This window comes from Solenopsis invicta, chromosome 2 (genome assembly GCF_016802725.1).
Source record: "Solenopsis invicta isolate M01_SB chromosome 2, UNIL_Sinv_3.0, whole genome shotgun sequence".
Taxonomy (NCBI): Eukaryota; Metazoa; Arthropoda; class Insecta; order Hymenoptera; family Formicidae; genus Solenopsis; species Solenopsis invicta.
Window position 1 is genome coordinate 919,066 of NC_052665.1, and position 17,995 is coordinate 937,060.

Below are 17,995 nucleotides of genomic sequence, written 5' to 3' on the forward strand. Positions count from 1 at the left end.
AAAGTTGTAATCTACTGACTACAAATTAACTGTTTTCACACTGAGTTACGCGTTATCCCGCGAGTCTGCTATCTTTTTTTTCTAATAATTTCACACAAACCAACACAAGATAGAAATGTGTCTTCAATAGATTCCGTTTCACGCATGATGTGCATGGCACATGAAACGGAACGTAGCCAGAGCCGGCAATAGACATTTCGGCGTCCTAAAGAAAAGAAAAAAAATGTAGTTGATAACAAAAAGTCTTCCTTTTATGTAAAATGTAATAAGAAACATTAGTGGTATTTAATACAAATAAAATATTAATATAATGTGAACACCTTTTTCTATTTGTACAAACATGGGCATCTCTAGTCCAACCTATTTAAAAATGATTTTTTTTTAATCTTTAAAAATTCTTGAACACACAAATTTTTAGAACAAGTATCTGCACTTTATTTTGAAAAAAAAAAATAATTTTTATTTGTTTTTGAAATTTGAAATGGAAATTTCCATGAATAGAAATTAATTGTCTACTAATGTTTGTAGGGTAAGAATTAATTTAAGAATTAGCGAATAAAATAAAAACAATTTACAAATACTTTATTGACTATGCCTTAATCTTGGCTCTGATTTTTAATAAATATATAGCAACAATTTATTTTAATATATTTAAAAATTAATGAAGGGCCGATGAAACGAGCTAACATAATTTAAAACTTAAAGATCGAGTTTATTATGAAACACAAGTTTGATATTTTAATTTATATATAACAAGCTAGCTTGCTTTAAGAGCTCTTTATTATTGATTTTTAAATATACTGAGCTTACCTATATATTGGGTTGGCAACTAAGTGATTGCAGATTTTGTCAATAGATGATCTTAGCATATTTTTTTATTTTGTCAATGTGTTCAAAACACCTAACCTATATTATTTTCTTGTTCTTTAGACTTCTGCCTTTATAAAAATTTAGTAAAAAAATTTTATCGATTAGTTATTTAGTTTCGTTTTTATCCCAATTTAAAAATGGAAGAACAAGACGCGCATTTCAGACATATTTTATTGTATTATTTCTGAAAAGGCAAGAACGCATCGCAAACACACAAGAAGTTATATGGCGTATGTAGGAAGTTTTAAAAGAAAGGCAGTGTCAAAATTGGTTTGCCTTGTTCTGGTAATTTTTTGCTACTTTTTAAATTGTGATAAAAACAAAAGTAAATAATTAATCAATAAAATTTTTTTAATAAATTAAAGGCGGAAGTTCAACAAGAAAACAGTATAGGTTAGGTCCCATCGGCACAGAAAATTCCAGCAACATTGCAGCAACGTTGCAATGTTGCAGATTGCAATGCAATATTACGGAGACATTGCACAAACATAAATTAACAATATGCCTGCAACATCGCATAGCATATGCCAGTAATATTCCGGAAACATTGCAATATTATAATTTTTTAATAAAGTAGTGACAATAAAGAGCCAAAGCAGAATATTTGCGTATAATAATATATTAATTTAACTCATCCATAATTATTCATCCGCATTTAGGTCGGGCGACGTTACTAAATTTTTCGCTAAATCTCTACATTCTCTAAGAGTACAACCGTCCATATATCGACTGTAAGTCGACTCATCCAAGTCAGGCTTTCAAAGTTGACTGCAAATCGACTTTGCATAGACGTCTGCAGACATCCTTCAAATGTTGACTATAAGACGTCTAGAAAAAGGCATATGTGGTCCCGTGGTGCTGTGTGCATCATAGTATTGTTAAGAAACATAAATATTTATATCAATAAATGAAATAGGTCAATATATAAAGAAACCTCGATCTACAGCCCAATGAACAAACAATATTTTTTAATTGGTTTTTTAATAAAAACTTTTTTATATTTAATTTAATTATTGTATGATACTGATATATATTTTCTAATTACATCTTATTTAAACAAATAACAAAAAAGTTATTCCAAATGCTATTCTGCATTTGCAAAATTAGTAAAAAAACAATAATTTTATATTTGTTTATATAAATATTGTGTTTTAATTATACATATTTTATTTTTTCGATAACGTATATTGACCTGATCTACCAGTTATATACACAGATCAGCATAAAGTGTTCACAGGTCACCATGAGGAATCAGTTCGCAGCAATCATGAAGGTCAAGCAACGTTCACCGAAGTCGCGACTTGGATGGGTGACCGCTTGAAAAAATATTCCTGAGATTTTTTTTTTTGCGAAAAATGTTTTTTAAAATGTAACACAAATATTGTTTTGTTTATTGGAATTATGTGATGTAATAATATTTATGTGAATATTTTGGAAAAATGAGCTGTTTCAATGCAATATTTCAAAAAACGGACATCTTAATGTTGCTGCAATCTTCCAGTAATGTTGCAGCAATGTTTTGCAATCAAAATGCAATATTACAATGTTTTAATGAAATCATTCTGCAATGTTCCTGCAATCTCTCTGTGCTGTATGGGTACGTCCACACAAGGCTTATCTCTTTAGCCTCATGGGTCCTTTCTATGCTGCTCGCTAGTCAATGCAAGGCAGTAGTGGTAGATTTTGCATTTTGGTAAGCATGCTGATTTTTATGGAGTGGTGCATGTAACAGCACCTTAATTCTGAGATACTGGTCCAGCACCTTTGCTCTTTAGCATGAAGAAGGTGAGGATAATCGGTTTGAACGAATTGGATTGGGCACTGGAACGCCCTCCACCCTTTGGTATAAAGACCACGTTAGCCTGCTTTCACTGCTCGGGGATATACCCCAGCATAAAGCTGTGTTTGTACAAATATGTAATGTGCGGCAGCAGATAGAACAGGCCCTGTTGAAGTAGGGCCGGAAAGATCCCATTGCCGCCCGATGATTTGTATGGTTTAAAGGATGAGATTGCCCATTTTATCCTGTTAGGCATAAAGATGTGATTAGCAAGTCCTCTGACTCCGCGGAGAAGAGAGTGATGGGGCAACAAGGTCCTCTCCTCTCTTTCCGTTATATCCTCAACAAAATGAGAGCCAAAAAAATGAGTGTTTAACAAAAGTCTTAACATCTCCCCAGCGTCATCTGTGTATTTGCCATTTGTCCTGAGCAGATGGCCGATTTGGTTGGAGTGGTCTTTTGCCATTACTCTTTGTAAGCGAGCCTCAACGGGGAAATCGCAAATGCTTTTACAGAAGCTCCTCCATGATTTTCTTTTAGAACTCCTCAGTTCTTTATTGTAATTGGTAAGGGCCTTCCTGTACCGATCCCAATCTTCTTGACGCTTGGCCCTCTTGGCCCTAATAAAAAGCTTTTTGGCCAAGGAGCGCAACTCCTCCAAGCCTTGATTCCATCGGACGGGATCCGATAGCACACTGTGCGATAATCCACCAACCAATCATCTTGACTTATCTAACCCAACCAACGGAAAAACTAATTAGCCACTGTGAGTGGTGGTGAGCTATCGGTGCCGTGCGCTATCGGGATCCGCCCGATTCCACCATGATGTTGTGGCAGAGGACTTTTTGTATTTTGTAGGGCAGCAACTTTCGTAAGCTCTATGGATGGTGTTATGCAGGTTGAGGCATTATTCAAATTCTTTATGCCTGTTATAGTTACCTTGAAATCCTCTAATTCTCTCCTCAGGAGCCCTCAGTAGAGCGTCCAGTCCGTGAACTTAGGGATTCTTATTAATTCCTCCACAGGGCCCCCCACCGCTAGATTGAAGACTATATGCCTATGATTGGAGAGCAAAGCTTCCCGACAGACATGCCAGGTTGACAATGTAGAAACCAAGCAGGGGAATAGCTAGCGTGAGATCAAGCACCATCTGCCTGTCTCTTGTGACGAAAGTGGGTGTCTTTCTCCTATTGACTATATCTAGATTAGTTTGGCACAGATATTCAAATAGACACTCACCTCTATCGTTGATATCGGTGCTGCCCCAGACCTTATGATGTGCGTTTGCAGCCGCGAATAGGCCTCTGTTCCTTTCTCGACAATATTGGATGAGGTTTCTGACCTCCTCTGGTGGTGGGTTTTTAGCTGCATCTCCTGGGAAGTAGGCCGAGGCTATTATCGCCTTTTGCTATCCTTCATCTGTTGGTAGCATCACCTATACTGCCACTAGGTCCCTGCAAGTGAATCGAGGTAATGGTAGAAATTTAACGTGTTTTTTGAGGAGAACTGCGGTTCTTGGTCTTTCAATTCTTTTCCCATAAATCAGCCTATCTGCATTGGTTGTTAGTCTGCGGACTAGGCCTCCATAGACATAGAGCTCTTGGATTAGAGCTATGTCTATTAGCTTGTCAAAAATTCTGCACAGCACATCGAAGGCCGTCTTGTTGTGCTGCAAATTAATCTGCAGGACCATGAAAGCGTCGGCTTAGAGGTCCTGATCGGGTGTGGGAAGAATACGGGAAGGTGCTTTTGCACTTTTAGCCCCAGTAGTCCTTTTCCCAACAACCCGGCTTCCGACGCCGTCCTTAACTGAGTCGGACTGCTTCGAAGCTACTGCGGCTCCTCTCTTCTGGTCCAATTTTCCCGCTACGATTGTGGGGACGGTAGCACCCTTTGGTTTCCCGGAAACCATGGGGGGATGGTTGGAGGGTTAGCCGGAGGCTTTGCAGCGCTTTTCGGTCTAATCCCTACCTGACCAAATTTGAAACCGTCTTTGTAGCCATTTTTCTTAAGGGTTTCATGGAAGGGGCCATCTATCGACATCATGAGATGTACGGTAGATATCTCCTGCGTCCTTCTCAGGATCCTCCAGTCGGTAGTGCTTAGGCATCATTCTGGCTCTTAATGAGCTTGAGGATTCTCTCACTCTCGTCTTTCGCGCTGTCTGGGAAGAAGGCGTTGACAATAATGGCTTTGGGCAGGTCCTTTTCCTCAACAGCTTTTAGTTTGGCTCCCTCTTATAGAGAGAAGGTGCCCACGTTTTCCGATAGCCACTTGGCCACTTCGTCCGCACAATTAAGGACCATTCAACCGGCCCTATAACTGGAGCCCTATACCAGGAATTTAGGTTTCACAGAGCCTTCCTCCTGATCCACAATTTTCTGGAGGATAGCTTCTAAAATGACCTTCATTTGGTCATTCAAGAGGCACTCCTCCGGGTGGAAGATCCCCACTTTTTTACCCTCTACCGCTTGTTTAAAGCTGAAACGGGCTGTAGCCTTTGGCGCCGTTGAGGTATCTCGGGGCGTTTTAGCACCCGTAGATTACGGCCTTTTTTTGGAAGCAGCTTCAGGCGTTGAGCCGTCGGATCGAGTCCGTTTGGAGCCTTTACCCTCCGGATTAATTGGCTAGACGACTTGAATCCTGGCCTGGTCCTCAGGGATCCCCTGCTTTAGAAGCCATCTTAGCCTTTTTCGCGCAGCCCCGCTGAGGCATTCGTCGCGCAGCTTGAGTCGTTCGACTGACTCATGGAGTTGATCGGTGTCCTCCACGTTGTTGCTGCCTTCTAGGATGGTCGTGGGGGCAGTTGATGCCTCTTTGACTTCCATCTTAGTTGATGCACTCAGAGTGGCATCCCTCTTTTTGTTGTTGTTCCCAGATTCCATTTTTGGTCCCACAAGAAGCTAGGGAAGAGTTGGTCCGCCACGGCAGAGCCCCGCATGCCGCAGTAAGGGACTTTTGAAACTGGAGGTTTCTTGGTCTCCAGAGTCCGCATCCTAGCGGCCGAGCATCCCCTCGGTTACACAACCATAGGCATATGCTGTTCCACCACAGGTTTGGGTGTTTTTTGAGAGGTAGTCTCCTCTAGGTTCAAGCGTTGAAGCTGAGACCCCCTCCACACTGCTCGCGAGACGTGACCACAGACAGTGGGTGGTATGACGGGTGTGGTCCTACAGGAGAAAATCACAGCACCTGGCGTCGTATTCCCTGGTGCAGTACTCATTAGCCACAACAGGACAGCTCGGAACGGGGGATGGTTTCTCGACTTTCTCTGGTCTAGATCCGTGGTGTTTTGCTAGATAGGGGCACCTCGAGGTAGGTTGGGGTTCATCACCCCGCACCACGGTCCTCGGCAGAGAGAGACTAGGACCCTAAGGTGCTGTAGTGCGCAGCATCTGATGTTTGACCTTTACTTTGTTATTAACATTTTTCTTTATTATATTATATATTTTAATTTTCATTTACTATGATATTTTAAATTAATCTTATTTTTGTATTCCAAATTTGGGCGTATACGTTATTGCGTGAGATAGTAAACACGCGGCATTACACGAAAAATTCAAGCGTATACTTTGACAGGCGAATTTCGCTTCCTATGGACAAAGTTATCCAACGCTTCACTGGTTGTCATCAGTGCCAATGGCTATCTACGAACACGATGGTTGTTTAGAAAATTGTCAATTTCACCGACACGACAACGGGCAATGCTTCCACGGCGGATTTGGCAAACCGTTGGTGACTCATTTCATTCCCGGTAACGGACTGATGACGATTAGAACAGCCACTTGTTATTGCATTGAAAATGACGATTTAAATTAATTTTTTCCTTTTGTAATTCGCTGAAGAGGGCTCCAAAGAAAGCCAAAACGTTCGATTTTTTTAATTCATCATGAATAAATAACTATTTAAACACTGATTGTGTTTTGCGCTCTTATACCCGCGCTGACTCTCACTAGCCTGTTTTAGCCGTTTAATTTGTGTGATTCCAAATTTGTTTTAAATATACAAGATTTATCACAATTATATATAAATTTTCATTGCAATACATTTTGAAATGCACCTCTACGTCACCTATCCGTTTCACCCAGCTCAAGGACCCATGTGGTTTCTCCACTCTCTCGGGATAGACAGAGTGACAATGTGAACGACCCACCTGATGTTCGGTAGGGGCACTCTAAAGAAATGTGGGGGTCGATCATGAAACTTTTTCCCTAAGGCGGAAACGTGAAAAGTGAAAAATTTCTCCATTAACTTCAATGGTAAAGATTTTCACTTTTCACGTTTTCGCCCTAGGGAAAAAGTTTCATGATCGACCCCCTGAACGCTTTTAAGGTGCCTAGGTGCAGCCGGGTGGGGAATGTGAACGCATCCTTAGCTGGGAATCCTGAGATGAGCGGTGGGAGCCCCGTGCCTCGTGAAGCTCTTGAATGTTGTAACAAAAGAACATCAGTAACTGATCAGTAACCACCGCTCCTGGCGCCGTTCACTTGCTTGTGTTGCTTAATTGGTGTTGCTAAGGTCACTGTTTCTGATTGTTTTTGCAATCGCAGTACTCAGCATCTTTAATTCATACGTTGAAAAGTTATTTAGTTCGTAAATAAGCACCCTTGATCTGCCATCATCGTTTGAGCGGTGCAGATATCTCATCAAATTATATCTTGAACAGAACTTAAAATCGATCAAGTTTCATCAAGATAGCGGAAAACAAACGTAATGGCATCGAAAGAAGTAAGTTGACATTTTTTCTGAACTACCTTAAAAAGAGATATAGTGGAAACGATGTCATTTTGACATCAAAATCATCAAATTGATATCATCTCGATGTAGGATTACAAACGTCTGGTTTTTCCTGAACGTGTAAAAGAGAGTACACCCCGCGCAAGCACGCTGAAAATTCAGCCGGACGTCTCTAAACGCCCTGACAAAGAGTAGAGGAGATCGAGGCTAGTTGATAGAAGGGCAAATTGGCATTGCGTTCAGTTTGTATGTATTTGTGGCGAAAGAAAGAATAGAAAAATTATAACAAAATATTGTATATTTATCATATAAAATAGTCAACTCGCTCCTTGTAGACCTTGTATCAACTAGTTCAGGTATCCCATAGCTTTCTTCCTGGAAAAAGCTGAATGTTTGGTAATCCCATTTCAGTGTCGATTTGATAAGTTATTTCTCTTTGGAACATTAAGGGATCAGACCACTTTGACTGGATCTAAAATAAGCATAAATTTAAAATTTTTTAAAAATTAACTAGTACATATAATTAAGTGATATTTTACGTATACAATGCACACAACATATACTGCAAAATAGTACATTTTCAAAGTAATTGAGGTAAAAAAAATGGTTGCACAAATAATTCTTACATAGCTCATTTACTGCAAAATTTTTCAATATATTTATCCATTTATTTGTAATAAATTTTTTAAGTTCGACACTTTAAGGCAAAAAGTTAATTGCTTTTTTCAAATTAATCTCTTACACAATTTTTAAGAAAAAAAAGTCATAGGTAACACAATAGATAATCTTTCTAAGAATATATTTCTGTCAAAAATGATGTCAATTGGACTATCAGTTCTATTCCAGAAAAATTTACATCCATTGTGGCGAAAGAGCTTTGTAAGAATTATTTGTGCAGCTTTTATTTTGAGCTCAATCATTTTGAAAATTTAAAATTTTGCAGTACATCTTGTATATAGTGTATCTGCAAAATATCAATTATACACGGTAGTTAATTTTAAAAAAATCTTGAATTTATGCTTATTTTAAATGCCTGGTTAAAATGATCTGACTTCTTAAGTGTGCATTAATAAAACATTAGAAAACTCATAAAATTTTATACAAATGAATCAATACATTTGTGATATTTTTTGATGACGTAACATACAGTTTATGTAACAAAAGAAATTCATATTTTATATAAAATATGTTTTTTACTAGCATATATAATTTGAATATATTATTAAAAATTATTATTGTAAAAAGTCTACTTTAAACATATCTCTTATATCAAAATTCAAGATGGGCTCAATTTGTGATCAATTTATGACCTATTTATATGCTATGTAATATAAACAAAATTTATGAAATTACACTTATAAAACATAAAATTACACACATTAAAACGCATAAAGTAGAAAATATAAATAAGAATAGCATTGTAAGATTTCTTATGGTTTTTCGTTAATCTTTGGATTGTATATGTGACTGGTATCTTATTATACATGCATATATAAATCTATTACATTCAACGTTACTGTCCTTACCTTAAAATATTTTAAAAATTTATAAAGTATTTGTTAACATTGTAATTAAAATTTTTATAGTTATTTTGATAAATAATTGCTGAATATTTTTTTTAATGAATTGATTAGAAATGAAGAAACAGAATTTCTTTAAATATTTGAAATTTTTTAAGAAGAAAAAATCCTTCAAAGATTTCTAACTTTAAAGGTTCAAGAAAGTAAATATTCAAGAAAAAAATAGTGCAGAATTGATGTCTGCAAAAAAATTGAATTATTCAGATCAAAATGACAAATTTTTTAGTAAATTGTTAATAAATCAGGAATTAAAGATGGAATTTGAATAAATCTGACATTTTTTAATAATAGAAGAAACTTTTAGAATGTTCTGATGTTAATCATTTTTATTATTTATACATAAATTTTTTCCAGATTTCTGATGAAAAAGAAGTTGAAAATAATGTGAGTCTCCCACAAAAGAAGCAGACAACGTCTTCATTTTTACCTTCGTATTCCAAAAGTTATTCTGAGACAAGCATAGAGATGATTAAATTTGACTATACATGGACAATTAAAAATTTTAGATATTTATGTGATAATTTAAAAATATTAAAGTCTCCATCATTTCCAAAAAATAATCAATATATGATTCAAATGGAGCTTCCACTTAATTTTCCCAACTTACAAAACTACAATAATCAACGACTATATGTAATAAAGTTATATTTACTTACTGCTGAATCATTTAACGGTACATGTACTACAACTATATCGCGTGCGCGTACCATAGGTTCATCAAATTCTATTTCGGGTTGTATGTCAAATATGAAAATGTTATGTGAATATTCGTTTTATGAGCCTTTTTCTTATACAGATTCACTTACAATTTATTGTAAGTTTCAAATTTGTTATAATTTGAAAAATACTTCTATAAATACATATGACTTATCACCTCCAACAGTATCAAAAGATTTAAAATCTCTTGAAGACTCCACTTGTGACAAGATTAAAAATAAAGAATCCATCACACTTATTTTATCAAATACAAAAACCTATAATATATCAAAAAAATTGTTGTGCGATGCCAGTAATTACTTTAAAAATATATGTATCATGCATGAGGTAGAAGAAAAAGATTTAACAAAGGAATTAAATGCGACGGATATGCCAATTTTCGAAAAAATGTTATTTATTATAATTGGCATACAAACAGTAGAATTGTATGATTATTGTACGGTTACACAATTATTATCAATGGCTGTTAAGTATGATGTACAAACTGTAAAATCATCATGCGAATATTATTTGCTAAGTCACATTAATATTAATAATGCCTTAGAGCTTATGCATCTTACGATTTCGTCTTATGCAAAATTGTTAGAAACGCATTTGATCATTTTTATTAAGCTTCATATGAAAGAAATTTTGAACCCTGAAAACTTAAATGATAAAAGCAAAATAATGCTAAATAAGATAATGAAAGTATTAGAAAAATATGACACATTCCAAAAACATGAAACCATTACTCACTTTAATTTACTAACAGTAGAATCGCATGATGATTGTTAATACCATAATGGATAAGAGATATTTATATCTATTAATATTTGATTCATATAATATTGCAGTCTTAGACTGTAAACTAACAAAACATGATAAAAGTATATTTCTCATTTAATTATGAACATTTTTCTTTTTTTACAAATATAATTTTTAATTGTTATATGCGACAATTTATATGCTAATTACTATTAATACATACTAAAAGAAATTCATGATTTGATATATATGAATGAAACTTATTAGTTATGTTTAACATGATATATGTGTACAAGTTGATTTAAAATAAAAGAATTCTTACATATATCAACTACAGATATTTAAATTTCTATTAGTACTATAGAAGTAAAAATGTTCAGTTATTTTTCTTTAGACCATCTTGTGTCTGTGTAGAGTTAGAATCTTTAGCAATTATAAGAAAGTGAGTTTTTGTTATTAATTTGATACACAAACATGTAATAAGACACACAATATTCAGATCAAAAAAATATAGCTCACATAAAAATTACATCACTTTTTGGTATTGTTTCCGTAAATTCCGTAAATTCAAAATCAAATTCAAGTACATCAGTTTTCGGCATTCCTGTAAATTCAAAATGAAATTTAAATTATAATAATGATTTATTTGGTTCAGGCTCACATAAAAGTACACTATCTTTTGATATTTCCCTAAATTCTGTGAATTCAAAATTAAATTCAAATGCACATATCAGGCTCATTTTCAGATACATTGTATAGTAAGCTACAAATTTGAAGTTTATCAACAAGTGTTGTGTAATATTTTATGAATTTATTACCATCTTTAACAATATTAAAACTTTTTAAAAATTCAACCCTCGACGAGTTTGACTTTATGAATGAAAAATTAATTAAATTTATACTCAAGAAAGAACAATATGTTATTGCGAAAAAAATTATTGCGTGCTTCTGACAGTAACTACTTTAAGAATATATATATTTATGTCTTACATATAAGGGAGTAGAAAAAGATATAACAAGTAAATTAAAAATAAACAATGAAATAGAAGCTTTTAAACAGATTTTATTATTTATTATAACTGGTTCACAATTAGTAGAATTATATGATTATAATACGCTTAAAAAGTTATTAATAACAGCTGATAAAAATATAATGTACCAACCTTAAAATTAACGTATGAACATTATTTGTTGCGCAAAATTAAAAATGCTGTTGAACTTATGCAACTTACTTTATTGTACAATGCAAAATTTTTAGAAATGGATTCAGTAAAGTTTATCAAATTTCATATAAAAAAAATTGTGAATACTGAAGAATTTAAAAATCTGTCGCAAAAAGATTCAAATAAGATAATGGAATCAATTGAGGAAGTCAACCCTCAGAAATATTTTTTCACCGCCAATAACAAATAGGATATTTACATTAATCAATTTGATCTATGCAATATTGCTAGTAGATATTAATGAATACTGTATGATAACATTTTTTTCATTTATCTAATACTTTTTTTACTACAATTATATTATAATTTTTAATTTTTATATAAAGCATTTATATAGCAATAAGTTTTAATACAAATTAAAAGTACTTTTTTTAAGTTTATCTGTACATTTTTATAACGTTTCACATAGTTTAATTATAATTTTTTTCAAGTTTACAGATTGATCTAAAATAAAAGAAAATAAAAAAATAGAAAAATAAAAATCCTTGTAAACCGAACGTATGTTAACTACAAATGTTTTTGTTTTGTCAGTATTGTATCCGATTATAAATTTTCAATTGTTCTTTAAATTATCCTGAGTGCATATTATAATGTTAGATCGTTAGATATTCTCTTTCAACTAGATTGTTTTTATTAAACGTAAAGGTGGTTTTCTGCGTTCGTTTTAAGTTTTTTAATATTGCGATTATTGTAAATGTCAATCCAATAGACATAAATACAGCATGAAATCAACATTTTAAATATTATTTTAATGTTTTTTGTTTATTGCGAATAAAACTGTAGTTAAAATAGAGTAAAATTTATAATTATATTTTAATTGATAAATAAAGAAACTTGTATATTATTTTGTTTTTTATTTATTTTTCAATCTAAGTTTATTTATCTTTTGCGATATTATGTTAAGCAAAGTCTCAATGTAGTACAGAATACAATATAACATTTTAGCAATATTACAGTAATATTACAACAGAAATGTTGAAGTTGCCGCAACATAGCTAGAATGTTTTGCGTTAAATAGGTACTTGTAAAGATTTGATTTAAGGCTCCTGACTTTTCAGCCAAGAACTCCGCGTTGACGGTAGCGACATTTCGTCGCGAACAAAATTAGAACTAATACACGTGAAACGTGACAGATTGATGATGAAATGTTAGCGTGCATGTCATTTTATTATTATGTGTTTCATTGTGAAAATATAACTTGTCTCGTATTTACCAAATTCGTAAAAATGGACCGCGAGTAAAATTTCTTTGAATTTTATACATAAAAGTACATTTTTCACTCCTTTCAATAGCTACCCGTGTGTTTTCCTGTCTGAATAGACATCACTTTACGTGCTTTTTACAACTATTTACTGACTGCTAGGCGAAAAAAGGATAGTTGTGACCAATATTCAGAAGTGTTTTAAAGCCATCTGATTAGTTTGTTTTATCCAAATTGGCATTATTTAGAAATGGCACGTCTGACAAAATTACGTGCCCATGTGTTTTCCTGTTTTAATTGGTTCACTGTACATGCTTTTTACAACTATTTACTGACTGTTAGGGGGAAAAAAGATAGTCGTGACCGATATTTAGAAGTGTTTTAAAGTCATCTGCTTAGTTTGTTCTATATAAATTGGCTTTATTTACAAATGGCATATCGGACAAAATTACGTGTCATTTCACGCAATTTCTCACTTCTGACGTCACGACTTCAATATGGCCGCGGCGAGTACTCACGAGTCTTAACTTAAAGATCGAGTTTATTATAAAACACAAGTTTGATATTTTAATTTATATATAACAAGCTACCTTGCTTTAACAGCTCCTTATTATTGATTTTTAAATGTACTGAGCTATACCTTACCTGTATATTGGGTTGGCAACTAAGTGATTGCAGATTTTGTCAATAGATGGTCTTAGCATATTTTTTTATTTTGTCAATGTGTTCAAAGCACCTAACCTATATTATTTTCTTGTTGTTTAGACTTCTGCCTTTATATAAATTTAGTAAAAAAATTTTATCGATTAGTTATTTAGTTTCGTTTTTATCCCAATTTAAAAATGGAAGAACAAGACGCGCATTTTAGACATATTTTATTGTATTATTTCCGAAAAGGCAAGAACGCATCGCAAACACACAAGAAGTTTTATGGCGTATATAGGAAGTTTTAAAAGAAAGGCAGTGTCAAAATTGGTTTGCCTTGTTCTGGTAATTTTTCGCTACATTTTAAATTGTGATAAAAACGAAACTAAATAATTAATCAATAAAATTTTTGTAATAAATTAAAGGCGGAAGTTCAACAAGAAAATAGTATAGGTTAGGTCCCATCAGCACAGAAAATTCCAGCAACATTGCAGCAACGTTACAATGTTGCATTGCAATGCAATATTACGGGGACATTGCACAAACATAAATTAACAATATGCCTGCAACATCGCATGGCATATGCCAGTAATATTCCGGAAACATTGCAATATTATAATTTTTTAATAAAGTAGTGGCAATAAAGAGCCAAAGCAGAATATTTGCGTATAATAATATATTAATTTAACTCATCCATAATTATTCATCCGCATTTAGGTCGGGCGACGTTACTAAATTTTTCGCTAAATCTCTACATTCTCTAAGAGTACAACCGTCCATATATCGACTGTACGAGGTGTGTTCAAAAAGTATCGCGAATTTTGAATTTTCGCGGGTTACGTATATTCGAATTTCGATCTTTTTGTGGCGTTATGTTGGTACTCATGTCTCTCACTTATGCCGACAAGCTCGGCCATTTTGAATGTTCACTTAATTGTTGACAGCTGCTTTGCTTGCACGTGTTTTGGATCGTCTTCGATTTTTACCTATTCAAAAAAATGGATCAAAGAACCTGTATCAAATTTTGTGTGAAAAACGAAATTAAGTGCGCGGATGCATTCCGAATGTTGACTGTGGCATACGGAGAAGCTACCTTGGACCGAAGCAACGTTTATCGGTGGTACAAAATGTTCTCAGAAGGCCGAGAAGATGTGAACGACGAAGAGCGTGCCGGACGCCCGAGCACTTCAACAACAGACGAAAAAATTAATGAAGTGGAGAAAATGGTATTGGCCAATCGTCGAATCACCGTTAGAGAAGTTGCTGAGGACCTAAACATATCGATTGGCTCGTGCCATTCGATTTTTATCAATGATTTGGGCATGAGACGGGTCGCCGCGAAATTCGTACCAAAATTGCTCAATTGCGACCAAAAACAGCATCGCATGAACATTGCTAATGAGATGTTGGACTCTGTCCGCGACGACCCAAATTTGCTCCAGAGGGTCATAACTGGTGACGAATCGTGGGTTTATGGTTATGACGTGGAAACCAAAGCTCAATCATCTCAATGGAAGCTGCCGCACGAACCAAGACCGAAAAAAGCGCGCCAAGTTCGGTCGAATGTGAAAGTTTTGCTGACAGTTTTCTTCGATTGCAGGGGCGTGGTGCATCATGAGTTCTTGCCACAGGGTAGAACGGTCAATAAGGAATATTACCTGCAAGTTATGCGCAATTTGCGCGAAGCAATCCGCCAGAAACGCCCGGATTTGTGGAAGAACAAAAATTGGCTTTTGCACCACGATAACGCCCCTGCTCACACATCGTTGCTTGTGCGCGACTTTTTGGCCAAAAACAACACACTAATGATGCCGCAGCCACCGTATTCCCCAGATCTGGCCCCCTGTGACTTTTTCTTGTTCCCTAAACTGAAGAGGCCCATGAAAGGACGACGTTACGCTACGCTTGACGAGATAAAGACGGCATCGAAGGAGGAGCTGAACAAGATAAAAAAAATGATTTTTTGAAGTGCTTCGAAGATTGGAAAAACCGTTGGCACAAGTGTATAATATCTCATGGGGATTACTTTGAAGGGGACAAAATAGATATTCATGAATAAATAAATAATTTTTGAAAAAACACAAAATTTGCGATACTTTTTGAACACACCTCGTAAGTCGACTCATCCAAGTCAGGCTTTCAAAGTTGACTGCAAATCGACTTTGCATAGACGTCTGCAGACATCCTTCAAATGTTGACTATAAGACGTCTAGAAAAAGGCATATGTGGTCCCGTGGTGCTGTGTGCATCATAGTATTGTTAAGAAACATAAATATTTATATCAATAGATGAAATAGGTCCATATATAAAGAAACCTCGATCTACAGCCCAATGAACAAACAATATTTGTTAATTGTTTTTTTAATAAAAATTTTTTTATATTTAATTTAATTATTGTATGATACTGATATATATTTTCTGATTACATCTTATTTAAACAAATAACAGAAAAGTTATTCCAAATGCTATTCTGCATTTGCAAAATTAGTAAAAAAACTATAATTTTATATTTGTTTATATAAATATTGTGCTTTAATTATACATATTTTATTTTTTCGATAACGTATATTGACCTGATCTACCAGTTATATACACAGATCAGCATAAAGTGTTCACAGGTCACCATGAGGAATCAGTTCGCAGCAATCACGAAGGTCAAGCAACGTTCACCGAAGTCGCGACTTGGATGGGTGACCGCTTGAAAAAATATTCCTGAGATTTTTTTTGCGAAAAATGTTTTTTAAAATATAACACAAATATTGTTTTTTTTATTGGAATTATGTGATGTAATAATATTTATGTGAATATTTTGGAAAAATGAGATGTTTCAATGCAATATTTCAAAAAACGGACATCTTAATGTTGCTGCAATCTTCCAGCAATGTTGCAGCAATGTTTTGTAATCAAAATGCAATATTACAATGTTTCAATGAAATCATTCTGCAATGTTCCTGCAATCTCTCTGTGCTGTATGGGGTGCTTTGAACATGTTGACAAAACAAAAGAATGTGCTAAGACTCTATTGACAAAATCCGCAATCACTTAGTTGCTAACCCAATATATTGCTCAATTTGCTATTTATTTAATTCAAAGTATTTCAACTTTTCTATTTAAATCATTTTTAACTTCTGCACGTAAAACCCCATTATGTCAACCAACAACTCCAATCGCTCCAGTGGAAACTAAATGTCACAGAAAGGACAAAAGGCCATTAACAGATAAAGCTTATCAGATGACTCTATTGAATAAAATAGATAGTTACTTTTTTATAGAAGAATGCTCAACGATGCTAAACAGCAATGGCAGTATAAAACCAATTACATTGAAAATGTTTGTGGACGTTTCTAACAACCTATTGAAGTACCTTGGTATAAAAGGAAAACTCACAATGGCAAATTACGTAAACAAATTACTGAAATACGCGGAGAAGCTACGTTATCCTGGCCTGGTAACCAAATCGTGGTTAAGGGCTGCCAATGAGAGGCATGCGTGGCCCTTTGTTATTGGTTGGTTTGGCTGGTTGGTGGAAGAGGTTATAGTTTAACGGAATCTTGCTGAAGAACTATTGCAGGCTTGCGAAAATTTGGTACAAGAAATGCAGTTAATAAAAAATATTTATGAAAAATTACAATATGTACAACATCTATTAGCAACTATACAATATTTATTAGCATCTCTGCAAACGATACTAAACAGCAATGGCAGTATAAAACCAACTACATTGAAAGTGTTTGTGGACGTTTCTAACAACCTATTGAAGTACCTTGGTATAAAAGAAAAACTTACAATGGCAAATTACGTAAACAAATTACCGAAATACGCAAAGGAGCTACATTATCCTGGCCTGGTAACCAAATCATGGTTAAGGGCTGCCAATGAGACGCAAGTGTGGCCCTTTGTTCTTAGTTGGATTGGCTGGTTGGTGGAAGAGGTTATAGTTCAACGGGGTCTTGCTGAAGATTTATCTCAGGCTCGTGAAGATTTGGTTAGGAAGAAAAAAAAATGCAGTTTATACAAAATACTGATGAAAAATTACAACATGTACAACATATATTAGCAACTATACCACATTTATTAGCATTTCTGCGAACTAAAGTAGCTGAATATTATAACTAAAGAAACCCATTTAAACCATCTTTTGACTAACACGAATTAATTAAATCTAAAGAGCAAAGGTACTAATAAATCAAATTGTAGCAGGATACGTCTCATATTTAGATTAAAATATAATATGTACGAAAAGTATTTGAAATAAAGAGTTTATAAATATGTTTTCTCATCGTAGAACTCTCATGTGCAGGATTTTCATTGATTATGTACAAATAAAATGGATACATATACGTTTTCGTCTCATATCTTTCTTTTTTTTACAAAATGATGCAAATTCTAGTATGTAAAATATTTTTATTCTATTAGCTAGCTCTATATGACAATATGCAACTTGCATTTTCTTTTTTTCTCTTTTTATTTTAAAAGATGTCTAACTATAGATTTTCAG

General features: G+C 34.2%; 2 protein-coding genes across 2 annotated transcripts; one reads left to right on the forward strand and one right to left on the reverse strand.

Moving 5' to 3' along the window:
• Positions 1–2,527: 2,527 nt before the first annotated feature.
• LOC105203392 lies at positions 2,528–4,562 on the reverse strand. The gene is made up of 5 exons (XM_026136515.1): positions 4,388–4,562; positions 3,740–4,024; positions 3,405–3,621; positions 2,758–3,345; positions 2,528–2,639 (listed from the first exon to the last, which is right to left on the reverse strand). The coding sequence occupies exons 1-5, from the start codon at positions 4,560–4,562 to the stop codon at positions 2,528–2,530; spliced, it is 1,377 nt and encodes a 458-aa protein (XP_025992300.1).
• Positions 4,563–7,010: 2,448 nt separating this feature from the next.
• LOC120356811 (protein maternal effect lethal 26-like) lies at positions 7,011–11,976 on the forward strand. Its single transcript, XM_039446045.1, has 2 exons — positions 7,011–7,378; positions 9,322–11,976. The coding sequence occupies exons 1-2, from the start codon at positions 7,364–7,366 to the stop codon at positions 10,456–10,458; spliced, it is 1,152 nt and encodes a 383-aa protein (XP_039301979.1). The 5' UTR covers positions 7,011–7,363; the 3' UTR covers positions 10,459–11,976.
• Positions 11,977–17,995: the final 6,019 nt, after the last annotated feature.

Coding starts and splice junctions, on each gene's coding strand:
- LOC105203392 (XM_026136515.1), bottom strand. CDS start 4,562: ATGGTTTCCGGGAAACCAAAGGGTGCTACCGTCCCCACAATCGTAGCG. Junction 3,622..3,739: donor CTACATTGTCAACCTGGCAT/GTCTGTCGGGAA, acceptor CGCTCTACTGAG/GGCTCCTGAGGAGAGAATTA. Junction 3,346..3,404: donor CCACTCACAGTGGCTAATTA/GTTTTTCCGTTG, acceptor ATTATCGCACAG/TGTGCTATCGGATCCCGTCC.